The sequence below is a fragment of the Vombatus ursinus genome, unplaced genomic scaffold (assembly GCF_900497805.2).
Source record: "Vombatus ursinus unplaced genomic scaffold, bare-nosed wombat genome assembly UNPS02014798.1, whole genome shotgun sequence".
In the NCBI taxonomy this organism is placed as follows: Eukaryota; Metazoa; Chordata; class Mammalia; order Diprotodontia; family Vombatidae; genus Vombatus; species Vombatus ursinus.
In genome coordinates this window covers 20,598,754-20,617,563 of record NW_020954576.1, presented here as the reverse complement: position 1 = coordinate 20,617,563, position 18,810 = coordinate 20,598,754, and the positions used below count along the sequence as shown (strand labels likewise).

The following is an 18,810-nucleotide window of genomic DNA, read 5'->3' as shown; positions in this document are numbered from 1 at the left end:
CTTTATTGTAAATTTGGGTTTTTTCCCTGCATTGAAATTTTGATAATGCAATATTGTGTCATATATAGCATCGTATAAGTCATTACATGCACATATTCCTGCCGATGCATGCTGGACTTCCCGACAATGCGTGACATGCTGGCCTGCGAACATTTGCTTGTTAAGACCTGTTGGTGGACTTTACCACTGAGCAGTTATAACTTGCATTTTGTGTATTTATTTGGAAAATAATGTAATCACTAGGACTTTAATTCTGTTACCCAACAGATGAAACATGTACAAACGGTTTTTCAAAATTTTCTTATCTTCTTTCCTTATGCTTCCACCGGCCCCTTATTTTTATTCAACGCCCCTCAGTTACACCCGAGGCTACTACCACCCCCTCGGATCATTCCAATGCCCCCCAGGGGGCGGTTTTGCCCACTTTGGTAACCTCTGCTGATGGAGGTATTGGTCCTGGACCATTACTTTCAGGACTCAAAAGAATTAAATGGCGGGCTATGTGTACATACTGTCACTGGAGGGCAGCAGAGAGATAGGAACAGTCAGGAGCTAAATGACAACAACTAGGTTGGTTGACTAGAGAAGCTATTTAGATTTAGAGCTAAAAGAGAGATTGTCTAGTTCAATTTTTTTGTTTTAATAGATGAGGGAACTGAGGTCTAGAGAGATTAAGTGACTCATTCTAGGTCACAAAAGTAGTAAGTAGAGTAGAAGTTCCTTGACACTCTTAGAATTCTATAATTTAATTAATACAATGTTTAAAGAAATATAGTAATAATGTTATTTTGAAAGATTTCTATATGAGTGCTATAGATGGCAAATCTAAATGAAATGGATAAGTATTTACAAAACTATAAATTGCCCATATTAACAGGAGAGGAAATAGAATATTTTAACCCTACCTTAGAAAAAGAAATTAAACAAGTCATAAATAAGGTCCCTAAGAAAAAACTCCCAGAACCAGATGTGAATTCTAGCAAGACTTTACCAAAACAATTAATTCCAATACTACCTAAATTATTTGGAAAAATAGGCAAAGAAGGAGTCCTATCATATTCCATTTATGACACAAACATGGTCCTGATACCTAAGCCAGGAGGAGCAAAAACAGAGAAAGAAAACTACAGATCATTTTTTCTAACGAACACTAATGCAAAAATTTTAAATAAAAAACTAACAAGGCTAATATGACAGAAAAGGAAAATGACAAATGTTGGAGAGGATGTGGGAAAATTGAGGCATTAATGCATTGTTGAAGTTGTAAACTGATCCAACCATCCTGGAGAGCAATTTGTAACTATGTCTAAAGGGTTATAAAACTGAGCATACCCTCTGACCCAGCAATATTTTAGGTCTGTATCCCAAAACAACAAAAAGAAATGGATCTATATGTACAAAAATATTTATAGGAGCTCTTTTTGAGTGGCAAAGAATTGGAAACTGAGGGGATGCCCATTAATTGAGGATTGGCTGAACAAGTTGTAATATAATATCGAGATGAAATACTCTTGTGCTATCAGAAATGAACAGGATGTTTTTGGAAAAACCTGGGAAGATTTATATGACCTGATGTGAATTGAACTGAGCAGAACCAGGAGAGGATTGCACACAGTAACAGCAATATTGTATAATGAATAACTGTGAATGACTTAGCTGTTCTCAGCAGTACAATAGTCCAAAGGACTCATGATGAAAAATACCATCCATCTCCAGAGAAAAAACTGAATACAAGTTGAAGCATTATTTAATTTTCTTGATAATTTTTTTGTTGCAACATAGCTAATTTGGAAGTATGTTTTGTATGATTTTACATGTATAATTGATATCACATTTCTTGTCTTCACAATGGGTGGGTTGGAGGGAGGTTTTGAGGGAGAGACAGAAGTCAGAACTCAAAAAATGAATGTTAAAAATAAATAATAAAAATTTAAAACTGGTTAATGAATGAATCCCTGAGTTTGTCTAGGACTTACTTCAGGTGTGGAGGTTGGACTTGATTTCCAAAGGCCCGTCAAACTTCCAAATATAATTATGTGGTATTTTTATTCATGGAATTCAGTTCAGGTAGTTTAATTAAAGAAAACTTTATTAAGTACCTACTATGTGCCTGAAGCAGCAAGGGTCATGCTTGGACTGCACTTGCTCATCTCTACTTCATAGGATCCCTCATTTCCTTCAAAAATCTGCTCCGGGGGCCACTTCCTACAGAAAGTCCAACCCGATGCCCTCAATTGCTAGTGCTCTCTCCTCAGAAACTATTTTGTATGTATTTCATATTTCATTTGCTATATCCATGTCCGGTATTGTTCCATCTTCCCTACCCCTAGATGCAGAATGTAAATTCTCTGAGGACAGAGACTGTTTGACTTTCTTCTTTGTATCTCTAATACTTAATAAATGCTTGATGAAATGAATCATTGAAAATAGATAGGAGAGGGTACTAGTTGCATATAGATCTTATTTTCTATTCTTTTTAAAAAATTTTTTTTTTGGCTAGGCAGTGGGGTTTAGTGACTTGCCCAGGGTCACTTAAGTTTCAAGTGTCTGAGGCCGGATTTGACCTCAGGTCCTCCTGACTCCAAGGCCAGTGCTCTATCCACTGTGCCACCTAGCTGCCCCATTTTCTATTCTTTCAATGAAAGGATTACTCTCCTGAAAAGTTTAGTTGTTGCATCTTGATAATAAGAGTTTGTATTGTCTCATTAGCAATTGACTTTAGAAAAAAGTTGATTCCTCTGAATTCAAAACCTGCCTTGGGTAAAGTAGACTATAGTTTGGGCTACTAAAATCAACAACACCCCCATCTTGTGGGGACTTCCTTAAAATGCAGGCACATGGTTTCTGGTTTGAGGGAATGTCAAATTTAAAACTATAAAAAGTGACAACATTAGGTCCTAGCAATTTGTGAGTGGATTACATTATCAGTTAAATAAGGTAATAGCTGTGTGACCTTTGAAAATTCATTGAACATCTCTTTGCCTCAGTTTTCTCATCAGTAAAATGAGAGGTTTATGTAAAATAGATTATCTCAAAAGTCCTTTCCCATTTGAAAATTTGATTTGAAGATTATAAATATTTCATCTGAATATGACCATGGCTAAATGATACATCAGTATATCCCACCTTATTCAGATCTTGAGGTGCACATTATGGAAGAGGGATATTCTTTGTGACACCAATTTTTGAATGTTCTCTTCATTTGGGCAGTAACATTATCACTGATCCTTTCTTTTTCTTTTTTTCTGGCAAGGCAATTGGAGTTAAGTGATTTGCCCAGGGTCACACAGCTAGTAAGTGTCAAGTGTCTAGTCTGAGACCAGATTTAAACTCAGGTCCTCCTGACTCCAGGGCCAGTGCTCTATCTACTACGCCATGTAGCTGCCCCAGTCACCGACCCTTTCTTAACAGAGAAGACCTTAAATGGAGGAATCAGCCCATGAATACACAGCATTCTCATGGAACCATGGAAACATAGTATAGTCTCCCCATTCCCAAACTTTCTGAATGTAGAAGAGCTGTTACATTAATACGGATAAAGGAGAGCTAACTATCAGAATTCATAGCTCTGGGTACTGAGGTTTAAAATTAAAAAAAAAAAAAAAAAAGGAATACCTGCCCTGGGGAAGGAGGAGCAAAGTTACCATAACTTTAGGTATTTAGGTATTCTGACCCTGTGATCTTGAATTTGGGCTGAAGCATCAGGGAAAAGTCCTGAGCTATGTGTTTCCTTGGTTTTACCAACAGGCAATGCCAGCACAGTATGGGGGAAGACTGTTGCATATGAAATATGAATAATACAAGGTGGAGAAAGAAAATCAGGGTTTCTGTGCTTGGCAGTGGGAAAGAAAAGGTTCATTCCCTAGCCCAACTAGTCCTCCAAATCAGCCATTTGTGATTCAGAAAAAGAATGTATTTACTGATACCTAAAAATCACAAATTTTTTTTCTAATAGATACTATTTTTTTTTCTATTTACTTTTCATTGTACAATACAGCAAATTATATTCTTGATAATAGGGATTGGAGAAGTCAGGATTTTAAAAAAATAGATTTGTTTTTTTCCTTTTCCCCTCACTTTTGGTACTCAGTAAGGAGCTCTAGTATGTTTTAATAATTTTCCCAATTATTTCCCTTTGATTTCTTACTCAGGAATTAAGCCGAATGTCTCAATTGCAAAGGTGGTTGTTAGGTTACAGAAGCTGCGAATAAAAAAAAAATCAAAATTAATATGAGAAAAACATGCCTAAAATCCAATTTCTATATAATCTATATGAATACAACCAAATCATTTAATGTGAGGTTTAACTCACTTTGTAGGTCCCGTTCTCTATGGTCATTAGAGAATGACCTAATTTCCTATATTATAGCTAAGCTGCCTGGTAGTGTAACCCCAAGTAACAACCCTTAGGAGTTACAAAGTAACTCCAGCTTATATACTTAAACTTGAGCCCTTCCATATGAGTGGAAGGTCATTATTTCTGGTGGGGAACAGAGAAGGTTTCAAGAAGGGGGTAACATTTGAACTAGGCTTCTCCACCCTGAAGCAAACCCCTCCACCTGTACCCTAGATCCCATTTTTTCCTTCCTTCTTCCATGACCTAGTTCTCCTCCATCCTAAGTTTCTTTTTTACAAAGTTTCCTCTTCGGCCTTCATAGCTTTGCTCACTTTAAAAATATCTGCTTGACTCCGTTGATGCTATTTTCTTTCTTAGTTTGGACAACTGACTGATACTAAAGAAAAATAACTTACTCTTTTTAAACCTATGATTTACCATTACTATTATTATTGCTACAAGGCTTTTAACTACCGAATTATTGTAACACTAAAATCTCCATATACCTGTAGTTTGGATCAATAATCTTAGCTCGAAATATAAAAAAGCCAACATGGTGATTTTTCCAAACTATTTCATTTTTATTGGTCAAGTTGATGATCTCATATGGTTGTGTTAGATCTCCGGGTTTTCCAGTGGAAAATGAAAAGCAGTGTCTATAATTCTAAATAGATAAGAAATAGAAATATCAAGGTCACTTGTTGATTTTGGTAAACAAACTTTCACTACCTTCAGGGGTATGTTCTTAACAACTAGAAATCTAGAAATTAAATTAAATTAAATCTAAAAATCAGCAAAATAATAAATCTAGCCCTGACTTATCATTTTTTGGCCATATTTGTAATTGGCATTTGCCAATTTGCAAGATGTAAATGCTCACATTGTCAATTTAACAACAGGCTCTTGCAAGCTGGTTTAAACTGGCTCCAGTTCACCCTTACCTACCATATTCTTATTCTGCTGCCTTACTGTAATGAGGAGAGTATCCTGGGCTCCTGAAGACTTTGTCAATGAAGCAAAAGCTCTGACAAGTTCTACAATGATGGGAAAGCTTCAAGTATGGGCTTGGCAATGGATGGAATTGTCTGAGGACTGGACTAGCTAAGTGTGGAGAGACTTATTATCAAGAAGTTGGCTACTGATAATAGATTTGGTAACCGACTGGTTGGTAACAGGTGATTTGGTAACTGACAACCAAATAAAAATGGGCTGAGGGGGAAATATCAAGGATGTCCTTCAGATTTTTTTTATTTGGAAAATGATGGTTCCATTGGCAACATCAGAGAGGCCCATACAAGAAACTAGTTTGAAGAAAATGATAATTTTTAGACATGTTAAGTCTAATACATAATATGAGTTTTTAGTCCGGGGAATCTCCTGAAGACTATCTTCTAAGCTGTTACTGGGGTTGCAATCTGCATCTCTGAATTATTGAAATAGAAACATAACAAAAAAACATTTAACTTAGTAAATTATTCAGAGAGTAATCATAGTAATTCCTCTTCATTCCACTGAAACATATCGTTATGGTATAAGACAGGATGTAGACAGGCTATATGACATGTGAAGCACTTGAAGGTGTCTCAAAGTTGCTTTGTTGTATGGAATTTGACTACAATCTGAGCTGACAGTTGTATCTTATATATGAAAACTTGTAGTTACAAAAATAATATTGTCTCATTTACTTATGTATCTATTGAAGGTAGGGCTTCATTTACGGAAAACAAATGTTGGGAGTATCCTTTATTTCAAACAATAACAAATCAGAAGGTGTGATATTATACAACATATGTTCTACAGCAGTGGCTTGAATAGCAAAATATTGTTTTTTTTCTTCCACTGTGTATTTGAAAATAATCTCAGCCACATTCTTATAGAGGCAACTTTGCCTCACATGTTAACCTTGGAATCAGAAAGAGCTGTATTCAAATTCCACCATGACACTTCCTACCTGTGTGACTCTGAGCAAGTCCACTTAATTCATAGTTAACACCTTGGGGATATCTGGAGGAGGCACTTTGGTGAAGTGGATCTGGGTTCAAAGCTTGCCTTTGCTCTTATTACCTGTGTAAATTTGGGCAAGTCACTTAATTTTTAGGTCTCCATTTCCTTATCTCTGTGTGTATGTGTGTGGGAGAGGTAGAGTAGCTGATTGAGTCAAATCAACTGATACGTCATTCTACCCCACAGAAAGAAAGTGATAGATGCTCAGATATACATTGATTAAGTGAGAACTAATATTAGTTCACTAAATGAGAACAAGGCTTGGACATCTCCCTAGGTGACAGGATCAAGGCACTTAGTAATATTCTGTGGGGTCTGCATAAAACCAGAGAGATGGTAAGAATCATAGATTAGAGTGAACAGTGAGGCAGAAGAATTCCTTAGGTTTGGATTTAACCTTCGTTCTCTTTATAACCATCCCCCTTGCCCCCCCTCCCTAATGACCAGAGGAGGATTTTTTGAACTTCCGAGGATCTGAGGATTTTGGACTTCCCACTGGTGCCCTAGTAGTATCCCTAGCACAGCTAACCTCATTGTCTATATTAGGAGCCAAGGACAAATTGGATTGGATGGGGAAAACAGATTCAAGTTTTTACAAGGAATGTGACAGAAAAGCTATACTACAACTGATAGGAAAATCTTGAGGACTATAGCAAAAAGATTTCAGGAGCTCTGAGTTACCTCCTTTTCCTATGCATGTTCTAAGCTTGAGTTTACTTTTCTCTGAATTTCTTATGTTTGGGTAGGAGAGTGTGCAACACATCTTTAAAGGGGGGATATTTTGTACCAACTGTATCATCTGAAGAAATATCCCTTTCTAAAAGCTGATTAAGTCTGGCTGACTAACTGATATCAAGCAATAATCACAGTGGGAAGCATATCAGTTGGGGCTCATGAGCTTTATTACTAGAAAAAAACAAACTAGAAAACTACTCCCAGCTTCAGGAAAGGAAGGAAGGAAGTAAACAAACATTTATTTAATGACTATAATGTGCCAGGCACTGCATTAAGCACTTTATAAATATTATTTCATTTAATCCTCACAAAAACACTGGAAGGTAGGTGCTATCTCAATTTTATAGGTGACAGAATTGAGGCACACAGAGGTTAAGTACCTCGGCCAAGGTCACACAGTAAGTGTTTGAGGCTGGATTTGAACTCAGGTTTTCAGACCCAGCACTCTATCCACTAGCCACCTACCTGCCTCTGAGTGGTCACCTATATGAGCTTTGGAGACCTGCCAGATTGAGTGGGAGTTTGGAGAGCTGTGCTATAATGTTAAAATGAGGCAGGCGGGCCACATAGCCTCGGAAGTTTCTTTCAGTTCTGGATCTATGATCCTTAGGAGTTCCTCACTTGGATGAAATGACAGATTACAATAAAATTTGACATAAAAAACCCTGTTATGCTATAGATGTTTTATTATTTTGTAAAGGGGAATTGGGGATGGGGGAAAGACTTCTGTTCCTGCAGGTGTGGAGCATGAAGCAATAAGGCTCCAGTCAGTTCATGGTGAAGCCCAATTGTGAAGTGCTATTTCTGTGAATTACTAAATCTAAACTAGAAGAGTAATGTTGCAGTTCAGGAAATAATTTCTCAGTGTTTTCAAAATGTTCTGTGTTCCCTGAAATATTGCAGAGTTCCACAAAGTAGAGAATGCCAGAACCTTAGAGTTGGAAGGGACTTTAAAGGTCAATTAATCAGCAAAAATTTAATAAGTACTTACTATGTGCCAGGCACACAGTCCTGGGGATACAGGCAGATATAGTCCTGCCATCAAAGAATTTGCATTCTAACTGGGGAGAGAGCATATACATAAATAGGTACACACAGACTAGAGGGAAGGTTGACTCAAAAGGAAGGGCACAAGCAGCTGGGGGGCCTGGAAAAGGGCATCTGCAGAAGGCAGATGAGTCTTAAAGGAAGACAAGGATTTTCAAAGGTAGAAGTGAGCAGGGAGGGCCTTCCAGGCATGGCAGGCAGCCACTACAAAGATGCAGAAATGGGAGACAGGTTGTGAGGGAGCAGCATATGGGCCAACATGACTAGACCATAGAGTCTTCCTTATTCCAAGTCTGGCTCTCTATCTATGATGCCATGTTACCTTTGAACATAATAATATGGCCCAATAACCTGTGGAATGGCAAAGCAAGTATGACTATGGCTTTAAAAATATTTATGCCTCTAGTTATCTATCAAACTTATCTCATAGAAATCTTATAATCCTCTAATTCAAAGTAATCCAGTTTTAATAAGCAATGTATAAGTCTAATTTTTCTTACGTGAGGGCCCCAGACTTCTTCAAGAGGGAGGTGTTCATTTTGTGCCATCATTGATTTCCATGACTGTGCTTGATTCACACAACCAGCCTGTTAAAAAGAGTATTTGTAAAGTCAAAAAGATTTATTTTCCTTGAAAGATTATCAAAGATTCTTGGCTCTAACCCACCCAGTAATGGTGCTTGCACTATTTGTATGGAGGAATGTTTCCATCATTGCTCTCAAACTAACGTCAAACAATGGCCCTGCTTTCTGGATGAAGGAAGGAATGCCTTTACAATCATCATCAAAAGTTAACTTCCCTCACTAAATTGATACTACTTGTCTCTCCAAAAATTAAGTGGAAAAGATGAATTACATTAAATAATTGACCAACAGACTGAATTGCCAGGAGAAGCCATTCTCTATTTCACATTAGCTGTGTTTAGATGAGCCACCGGGGAAGTTATATCAATTCAATTTTTAAAAGTCAATTCAATGAAAAGAAATCAAACTAGCTACTTAGGATGATGTGAATGAAACAAACAGCTGATTGACTTGACTCTTCAGCTATGATTTGGCATCATGGAGAGAAGATGCTTTAGTTTGCACATCAAGGCTCACGTTTGGACGGGGTTGCAACAGTCCTAGGGCAATTAGGTGGCATAGTGGATAGAGGACCGGGCCTGGAGTCAGGAAGATTCCTCTTCCTGAGTTCAAATCTGGCCTCAGATACTTACTAGCTGTGTAACCTTGGGCAAGTCACTTAATTCTATTTTGCCTTAGTTCCTTCATCTGCAAAATGAGCTGGAGGAGGAAATGGCAAACCACTCCAGTATCTTTTCCAAGAAAACCCCAAATGGGGTCATAAAGAGTCAGACATGACTGAAAAATGACTGAATAAAGCAGCCAGTACTCTGTTCTTTTCCACCACTCCCATTTCCTGATAGAAAGAAATAAGATCATAGAAAGCTCCTTCTCAAAAGCCCCCTAGAGACTTGTTGATACCCCAGGGGTTCCATGTATTTTTTAATCAAGCTTGGGTTGAGAGAAAGAACATATTAAGGAATTATGATAGGGCTTTATGAACCAGGACAATCTTATTTGTAAGTGACTATACAGTGGGATTTGAACAGTACTTGAAAAGTTTCCTTCATCTCCAAATAAATCCTTAACTAGAACACCACAGGGCATGAAATTCTACCATTATAGTCAGTCCTTTGGGTTCAAGTATTATGTCTCTAAGAATTTCCTTTCAAGGGGCAGCTAGGTGGCGCAGTGGATAGAGCACCAGCCCTAAAGTCAGGAGGATCTGAGTTCAAATCCAGCTTCAGACCAAACACTTCACACTTACTAGCTGTGTGACCCTGGGCAAGTCACTTAACCCCAGTTGCCTAAAAACAAAATTAAAAAAAAAAAAAGAATTTCCTTTCAAAATACAAATATTCCTGTGAGAGGTAAATTAAGGAGTCATAAGGTTTTTGTTGTTAATGAGGCAGTTAGGTGGTAGAGTTAGGATGACCTGAATTCAAATCTTGCCTTGGACATTTACTAGCTGTGTGGCCCTGGACAAGTCACTTGACTTCCTTCTGCCTCAATTTACTTATTTGTAAAATGGAGTTGATAAAAATAGCAACTAGCTTCCAGGGTTGTTGTGAGGTTAAAATGAGATGATATTTATCAAAGTTCTTTGTAAACCTTAAAGCACCATATAAATGCTATAAATGCTAGCTATTATTACTATTTTAACATTTTAATATGGAGTAGGCTACAAGATTGTTTTTAGTTGACTATCACTTTGGAAAATAAGGCCTGGTAGTATTGAGATACAGTGCAGATAAGTTTTCAAATCAAGCAATACTAATCAAGAACTTGTGCAAGATGAAGTTCTGGGTTAGGCCTGACTCAGCCTGGTAGTTTAAGGTTTGATATTGGAACGAAATGAGATACCTATAGGTCATTAAAAAGTTAACAAAAGGAGATCTACTTAGCCATAGCAAAAGAACATTCAACAAGAATGAGCACTGAGGACACCTTGACTTGATTCAGGTCAAGGAAGCTCCCTTGTTTATTAATCATCATAATCCAACCAGTCAAACTTCCAAACCCATTCTGCTCCTCCGCCCACCTGATGGTTATCCCCATTGCCCCATGGTCATCATGGCTGCTTTGTACTCAGGCAATAATTACGTGACATCAAGAATCTGAGCTCTCGGTCTCCCGAGCCAACCAAGCCTGAGGATGTCTCAATATCTTTTAAGAAAAAACTATACTAATCTTCATGGGAGGAATGGTTTAGCTTTAGCTATTACTCCTACCATAGGTGTTATGGAAGATAAAATTAGGTAAAGACATGGTCTTCACTCTCAAGGACTTCATAGTCTAGTTGGCTTTGATAGGGAAAAAATGTCTAGTACTCAGGTTACTGTCAATAGAAGGCAGGTCTGGGTAAGCCCCCAACAAAGACACAGCAATGGATTCCTATGGGAAGGAAGCAGTATCACAGGGGAGATAAAAGGTGGTGAAAAAACACTTGACTTGTTGGAAAGTGAAACACAGAGATCCAAAGAAGCTTGAAAAAGAGACTGCAAGGTTCCCAAACTCAGATTATGCTAGGAAGAGGGTCCCCAAAAGGAATTTGATCCATGGCCAGGTAATATTTGAGACTGGGAAATTTTTTTTACATTTATATTTAATTTTTTTCTCAATTACATATAAACACAATTTTTCTAACATTCATTTTTATAAAAATTTTGAGTTCCATATTATCTCTTTCGTTCCTGTCCTCTCCCTCCCTTGAGAAGAAGGCAAGCAATTTGATATAGTTTATACATGTGCAAAATGCAAAAGCATTTCCATATTAGCCATGTTGTAAAAGAAAATACAGACAATAAAAAGAAAAATAAAGTTAAAAAATACTTCAATCTGCATACATACTCCATCAGTTCTTTCTCTGGAGGTGGATAACATTTTTCATTATGAGTCCTTTGGAATTGTCTTAGATTATTGTATTGCTGAGAAAAGCTAAGTCATTCATAGTTGATCATTATACAGTATTGCTGTTACTATGTACAATGTTCTCCTGGTTCTGCTCACTTCATCTTGCATCAGTTCATGTAAGTCTTCCTGGGTTTTTCTGAAAGCATCCTGCTCATCATTTCTTACAGCACAATAGTATTTCATTACAATCATATGCTAGAACTTGTTCAGTCATCCCCCAATTAATGGGCATCCCTTCAATTTCCAATTCTTCACCATCACAAAAAGAGCTGCTAGAAATATTTTTGTACATATAGAACCTTTTTCTTTCTTTTCTTCTGTTAGGCAACAGGGTTAAGTGACTTGCCCAGGGTCACACAGCTAGAAAGTGTCAAGTGTCTGAGGGTGAATTTGAACTCAGGTCCCTCTTGATTCCAGGGTCAATGCTTTACCCACTGTGCCACTTAGCTACTCTGAACCTTTTTGTTTTTCTTTGATCCCTTTGGGATACAGACCTAATAGTGGTATTGCTGGGTTAAAGGGATATACAGTTTTATAGTCTTTTGGACATAGTTCCAAATTGCTCTCCAGAATAGTTGGATCACAGAATAGAAAACTCATAATCCAAGGACACAGCTTAGGGAGAGAAACAGAATTATCTGGTCCCTAGAACCTGAAAAAAATTAAGACTTCATTACAGGGTGGTGGAATTAGAAGGAGTAACTGGGAAAATGGATAAAAATAGTCAGCTTTGCAAGGAACCTTAAATCTCACTGTGTTGTACACCTTGGTCCTCCACATCTTCTATCACCCATATATCATCAGACTAGTCCTTCTCCACACCTGGTGAAGTTTTTTACTGTCAGAGAAGCAGCAACAGGAACGGGGCATTTCTGGTGCTCCTTGATAGCATAGCCTACCAAAGATGATAACACTGGCTTCTCAGTAAATTGGCTCATCAAAAGTGTATTGAAATTGTCCTTAAATAATTACCTCAACTGATGTTTGCTGCCATAGAAATAGTTTCCCCCAAATGACTGAAACCTATGATGATTCTGTGCAATTCAGCATTCCATCTTTATTACATAAACTATTGAAACCAGAAAATACATAAGATTGAGTAGAATTTCAGCAGAGTAAAAACTATATTCCTAGCTGATTCACCTAGGATTTTTAAGTACATTGTTATTTATTTCATTGCCTTGTTTTGTTGATGTGGATAGCATTTTTTTTCCCTAGCACAAATGTATATAATAAAGGCAGGAATTTAGAATGAAGGAGCTAAGGCAGAGGTTGATAGAGATGCTTTCCCTCCCACCTCCCCCAACCTCATCCACCTAGCCCCCTTTTTGGTGAGGCAACTGGGGTTAAGTGACTTGCCCAGGGTCACACAGCTAGTAAATGTCAAGTATCTGAGGCTGGATTTGAACTTAGGTCCTCCTGACTCCAAGGTCAGAGCTCTATCCACTGTGACACCTAGTGGCCTCCCACCGAGCCAGGTTAATCCGCATGACATCCAGGAACATTACTCCAGCCCCATACAGCAACTTGGTGGTTTTGCTGGATTCTCAAAAAAGGTTTGAGGGGATGCAGACTAATAAAAAAGGATCTGACAAGTGATAAAATTAATTTTCCAACCCCATGTCAGATGTTTAATTGGAACCACAGACTTTGAGCCAGTATCAGGAGAACTTGCTGGTTTTGTTGGATTCTCAAAAAAAGGTTTGAGGGGATGCAGACTAATAAAAAAGGATCTGACAAGTGATAAAATTAATTTTCCAACCCCATGTCAGATGTTTAACTGGAACCACAGACTTTGACCCAGTATCAGGAGAACTGTTAAAAAACAAAGAAACTAGAACCTGCCTGTCTGTCTGTTTGGGTATAGCTGTCACAGTCTTAAGTTATATGGAATGAAAGAGCTTTAGCTCTTTCTTGCTAGGAAGAAGATCATTAGTGGTTATAGTCTATCAGATGGTAGAGAGAGCAGGAAGAGGGATCCAAGAGGTGTTCTTGTGCACTCATTCTACCATATAGCATATGGTAGCAAAAGGCAGTTCAGTAAACTCTGGTGCTAGCAACAAACGGAGATAATCTGCAGAGATGACACAGCAGAGAGTAGAGATGACACAATTCCCAAAGGGAAGTGAAGACAAAATGCCTAGTATTGAGAAGCAGAGAGTAGCACTATCATGTCACCAGAAGACATCAGAGACTCTTCAATATCAGCGCTGTGAGTTTGCCTGGCCACACATGCTATCACATGGTTGCTATCCAGAACATTTGTGCTTCCTCCACACATGTCCTTCCAAACATATTCACAAGAATGATCCACACTTTCAATACCGCAGAATATGCAGTTCAAATTTTCCTTTGAATTCTTCAAGCGCAGGTCTCAGATTTCTGATGGACATTTACGACCATTTTGGCCTGATAGAATCAATTTCATATCAGCTCTAAGGTTTTTTTTTTTTATTAACCTAAATGTCTCAAATCAACCTGTGGTGCTTTCATGACTGCAGAGTGAAATGCCTTGCCAAGCACCAATGGTAATCTCATGTATTGTCGATATTTACTGACCAGTATCATAATCCGCCGCATAGTCCCAACTTTCATCATTCTCTCAATAAAAGGGTACCATCAGTGGAAGGAAACATATATAAGGGAGGGTGGAAGTCACACCCTCCCTTACAGTCTCAGAGCACATTTTGTAGCTGTTCATCATGCAGTTACTCCCACCATCACCCATTCAAGGGCAGCCAAGGCTTACAGAGGCATCAAAGACTGGTTTGATGTAACACAGTGTTATCAGTGTCTCTCCACTGATGGCCCTCTTCCTGGTAGAAGTTCCAGACTTTCAGCTTCACTTTCACATGACAGAAGCCTGAAGGAGAGGGATTGCCCTCATCCTTTCTGTGGATGTCGCCCTGGCTCTGGACTCATGTGACTTACGAGACAGGGTATCTGCAGTCACATTAGCCTTCCCTGGTCAGCATGTGCTAAACTTGATGCTGTTTGGTCCTCCTATTTGTCTTTGATTGGCACATCTGATTTAGCACCAGCCAGAATAGGTTTGGTATCCATGCCTACCTGATGCTTCACAAACATGATGTTAGTGTTTGTGAGTGAGTGGAAGTTGACTTTCAAGTTAAGCACCACAATTTGTGTATGAGATGGGTCTGTGTCAGTAAGTTATCTACTGAAAGATACAATAGGCTTTCAATGTACATTGTTTTTCAGGAAGATGACTGCTCCCAGGCCTTTGGAGAGGGGGTGGGTAAGGGAACAAACATTTATTAAACATTTAGCACTTGTCTGCTCAATACCAGCCATTTGTTAAGCACTTTACAAATATTATCTCATTTTATTTTTATTTATTTATTTATTTATTTAGGTAATTGGGGTTAAGTGACTTGCCCAGAGTCACACACCTAGTAAGTGTCAAGTGTTTGGTCTGAGGCTGGATTTGAAATCAGGTCCTCCTGACTTCAGGGCCAGTGCTCTATCCACTGGGCCACCTAGCTGCCCCCTCATTTTATTTTCTCAAGAAGCCTTATTATACCCATTTTACAGTTGAAGAAACAAAGGTTTGACTGGTTTATTCAGTGTCATATAGCTAATAAGTGTCTGAGGCCAGATATGAATTCAGGTCTTCCTGACTCCAGGTCCAGCATTCTATCCACTGTGCCGCCAGCTGCCTCATATCACTTCTTTTGAGCTGTGCTTGTTCTTTATCATTTTGCAACATTCATTTTTAAATGTTTTTTGTGATCATGATTTCCATTTACATTGCTGTAATCATTGCATGTATTGTTTTCTTGGTTCTGTTGACTTCACTCTGCATCAGTATACATAGATATTCCATGCCTCTATGTATTCACATCCATAATTTCTTGCAGCACAGTAATATTGCATTATACTTGTACACTATAATTTGTTTAGCTATTCTCCAATCAATGAGCAACTACTTCTGATTCTTTGGTATCACAAAAAGTGTTGTTATAAAAATTTGGGTGTGTATAGGGACTTTCTTCTATTCAAAGGCCTCCTTGGAGTATAAGTAGAGTAAAGGTATCTTGAGTCAAAAGGTATGGACATTTTATTTGCATAATTCCAAATTGATTTCCAAAATGGCTGTACTGATTCACAGCTCTGCTAACAATGAATTAGTGTGCCTATATTCCCACAACCCCTCCAACATTAACTTTTCCTCTCTTTTGTCATCTTTGTCAATTTGCAGGTTGTGAGGTAAAACCTGAGGGTTGTTTTGATGTGTATTTCTCTTATTATTAGTGATTTGTGATTATTTATAGTTCACAATTGTTTTTGGGAAAACTGTTTGTTCCTATCCTTTGATCATTTGTCTACTGGGGATGGCTTTTGAACTTGTAAATTTCTGTTAATTGTTTCCATGTCTTAGATACCAAACCCTTGTCAGAGAAATTTGATATAAAGATCATAAGGTATTCATGATAATCCTATTTCCATTTTCTGCATCTGGTAGATATTAAATGTAAATTAGTCAATGGGTTTGTTTATCATTAACAGCTCATTTAGTCTAGCCTAAACCCGTTCTTTCCCAAACCACCTTACATAATTCCAAACATAAATCTGGCAACTGTTATCTGAGTAAATTTTAAACATGAAATATTAGATTCTGTCTATTGGACATTTTGACAATGTGGTAGCAGAAATAACTTATCATATATCGTGCCAAAGCAGACACAAAATCCATGTGGAACTTAACAGAAATTCTAGAAGTTTGTCATATTAAGTGAGAATTCAGACGGAACTTAACATAAGACAATCATATCACTTGCTTGTTTGCAAGATAAAGGTCACAACAATCTTATTCAATAAAAGCTCTAGAACTCAAAGTTTCTGACAGCAGAGTGAAGATATCACTATTGTTTCTGAGCTGGCAGATTTAATTAATAGACTGATAAGTCTAATAAAAACCTTACTTTTTCCCTATAGCAGAAACTTTGCTGTAGGGAAATCTGGTTCCTTTCCTCACCGTCAAATTGCTTAGTTCTACTTTTTCTTAGAAGAGGATTTTTTTTTTTCCTGCAAAGACTGGATCTCTCACACTTACCAGGATGGAAGCAGAAGGGGCTACTCACAGGCTCTATCCACTGCTGATTAGCAAAGCACTTTTGACCTCCTCTGTGTCCAACTTGACTGGTTTGCCCCTCATGCAACCTTATAGCTCCCTGTTCCTAGGGGCTCTCTACAATGACGCCAAACTTGGTGCGGGCAGCCAATTGGCTTCTCTCACTATACCTCAGAACTCTTCAGCTCAAGTGATCTACCAACCTCAATTTTCTGGTTAGCAGAGATTACGGGCATGTGCCACCATCCCTGTTCAGAAAATGTTATAAACTTCAAAGGGAAAGACCTAGTCAAACTATATAGCTAAATGCCATGCAAATGAAAAAAAAATTACTTACATCAGACATGGATAAGGTATAGCCAAAATCTTTTCTTCCGTTTATCTCCCAGACAATAAAATTTGCTTTAACTTCTTCAACGAATTTATTACCATCATATCTGGAAGAAATAATAATCACAAGAACTTAATGCTTAGTAATGTCAGCTTTGGGATAGTTGGGTTTCTCAAACTCTCATCAGCTCTTTGCAACTCATCTTGTGAGACACAAAAATCTCAGAATATATAGCAGTGGCTGTTGGGGAATAACTCTGGAGGTTGTGATTGTGTCCAATAATTAGATCGGGTCATGGAAAATTCTGGGATAAAAGACAGAGAAAAGTGGTGGATAGACTTGTATCTTGAAGGGAGACATGTGGTTAGCCTTGGTACCTTAGGACGTGTTTCCCCAGTCCTTCATCCAGAGGGACTGTGAGATCTATTGCTGGGTGAGACAACCCCTCACACACATGATTCATTTTTCTTCTAACCAAACCAAAGAGAAATCAATAGACTGCCCCTTTCCAATACCAAAGCAGGAAACCCTTCCTATTCACTCTTAAGGCAGACTGTTCCCCTTTTAGACATATCTAATTGTTAGGAAGTTTTTCCTGACACCATGTCTGGACTGATCTCTTTCTAAATTCTACTCATTATTCCTAGTTCTTCTCTCTGGGGATAAAAAGAACAAATCTAATCCCTCTTCCATACCACAGCCCCTTTGAAGATTTGTATTCCCTAAGACTTTTCTTTAGGCTTTCTATATCCTTAGTTCCTTCAACTGGTTCTCATATGTAATGAACTCAAGAACCTTCGCCAAACTAGATGGTGGATGCCCTCCTTTGGATATTCTCTAACATACCAAAGCTATTCTTGAATATGGTGACAAGAAATCTATCTTCCCTCTCCATTGATTATCTCTAACTTATCTTGTTTGTACTTAGCTGTTTGCGTGTTGTCTCCCCCATTAGGTTGTAAGCTCCTTGAGGGCAGGGGCTGTCTTTTATCTTTCTTTGTATCCCCAAGTACTTCTCACAGTGCCTGGCACATAGAAGGTACTTGTTAATCAATGCTTGTTGATGAACTGACAGTATGACAGATATGGTCTGACCAGAGGACTATCGCCTCTTAATCCCTAGAAACCAAGCCTTTCTTAATGCAGATCACCCTCACATTTTTGGGTGCCATATCACACTGTTTACTCAACCCCCAGATCTTTTATGTGTAGCCAATTTTTGGTATGCAAATTGACTTAATATTGACTTCTATTTTCTTGCAAAACTTCCTTGAAGGCGGGGGTTATCCTTTGCCTTTTTTTGTATCCCCAGCACTTAGGCCAGTAGCTGTTTAATAATGGATAGAGCATTGGGCCTGGAGTCAGGAAGACCTGAGTTTAAGTCTGGCCTCAGACACTTACTAGCTGTGGGACCCTGGGCAAGTCACTTCACCCTGTTTGCCTCAGTTCCTCATCTGTAAAATGAGCAGGAGAAGGAAATAGCAAACCAGTCCAGTATGTTTGCCAAGAAAACACCAGATCAGGGAGAGTTGAACTGGACTGAACATTTATAGGTTTCATCAATGAATTTCAAACCCCAAAATACTATGATAAATTTAGTTTTAGAAATATTGATCTAGAAAATGAAATATCCTGTGGTCCAAATGCTTTTAATTATTAGAAATCTTTATTAGTTAAAACAAATTTGTGGTTGGGTTGTTGTGTTAGAGGTGGCCTGCTGAGTGTAGATCCTCCATACAGTTTTCCTTCCTTCCTTCCTTCCTTCCTTCCTTCCTTCCTTCCTTCCTTC

The 18,810-nt window shown here is 38.2% G+C and overlaps 1 protein-coding gene across 1 annotated transcript in view; it reads right to left on the bottom strand.

Annotated features, from left to right (window-relative positions):
- The window catches only part of LOC114050108 (cation channel sperm-associated protein subunit epsilon-like), a 190,545-nt gene that overhangs the window by 41,365 nt on the left and 130,370 nt on the right, over positions 1-18,810 (bottom strand). The window contains exons 14-17 of the mRNA XM_027871681.1: positions 17,028-17,127; positions 8,623-8,709; positions 4,843-5,000; positions 4,148-4,201 (exon numbers count right to left, since the gene is read on the bottom strand). Coding sequence (XP_027727482.1) covers positions 4,148-4,201; positions 4,843-5,000; positions 8,623-8,709; positions 17,028-17,127 — 399 coding nt within the window. The remainder of the gene's footprint in view (positions 1-4,147; positions 4,202-4,842; positions 5,001-8,622; positions 8,710-17,027; positions 17,128-18,810) is intronic.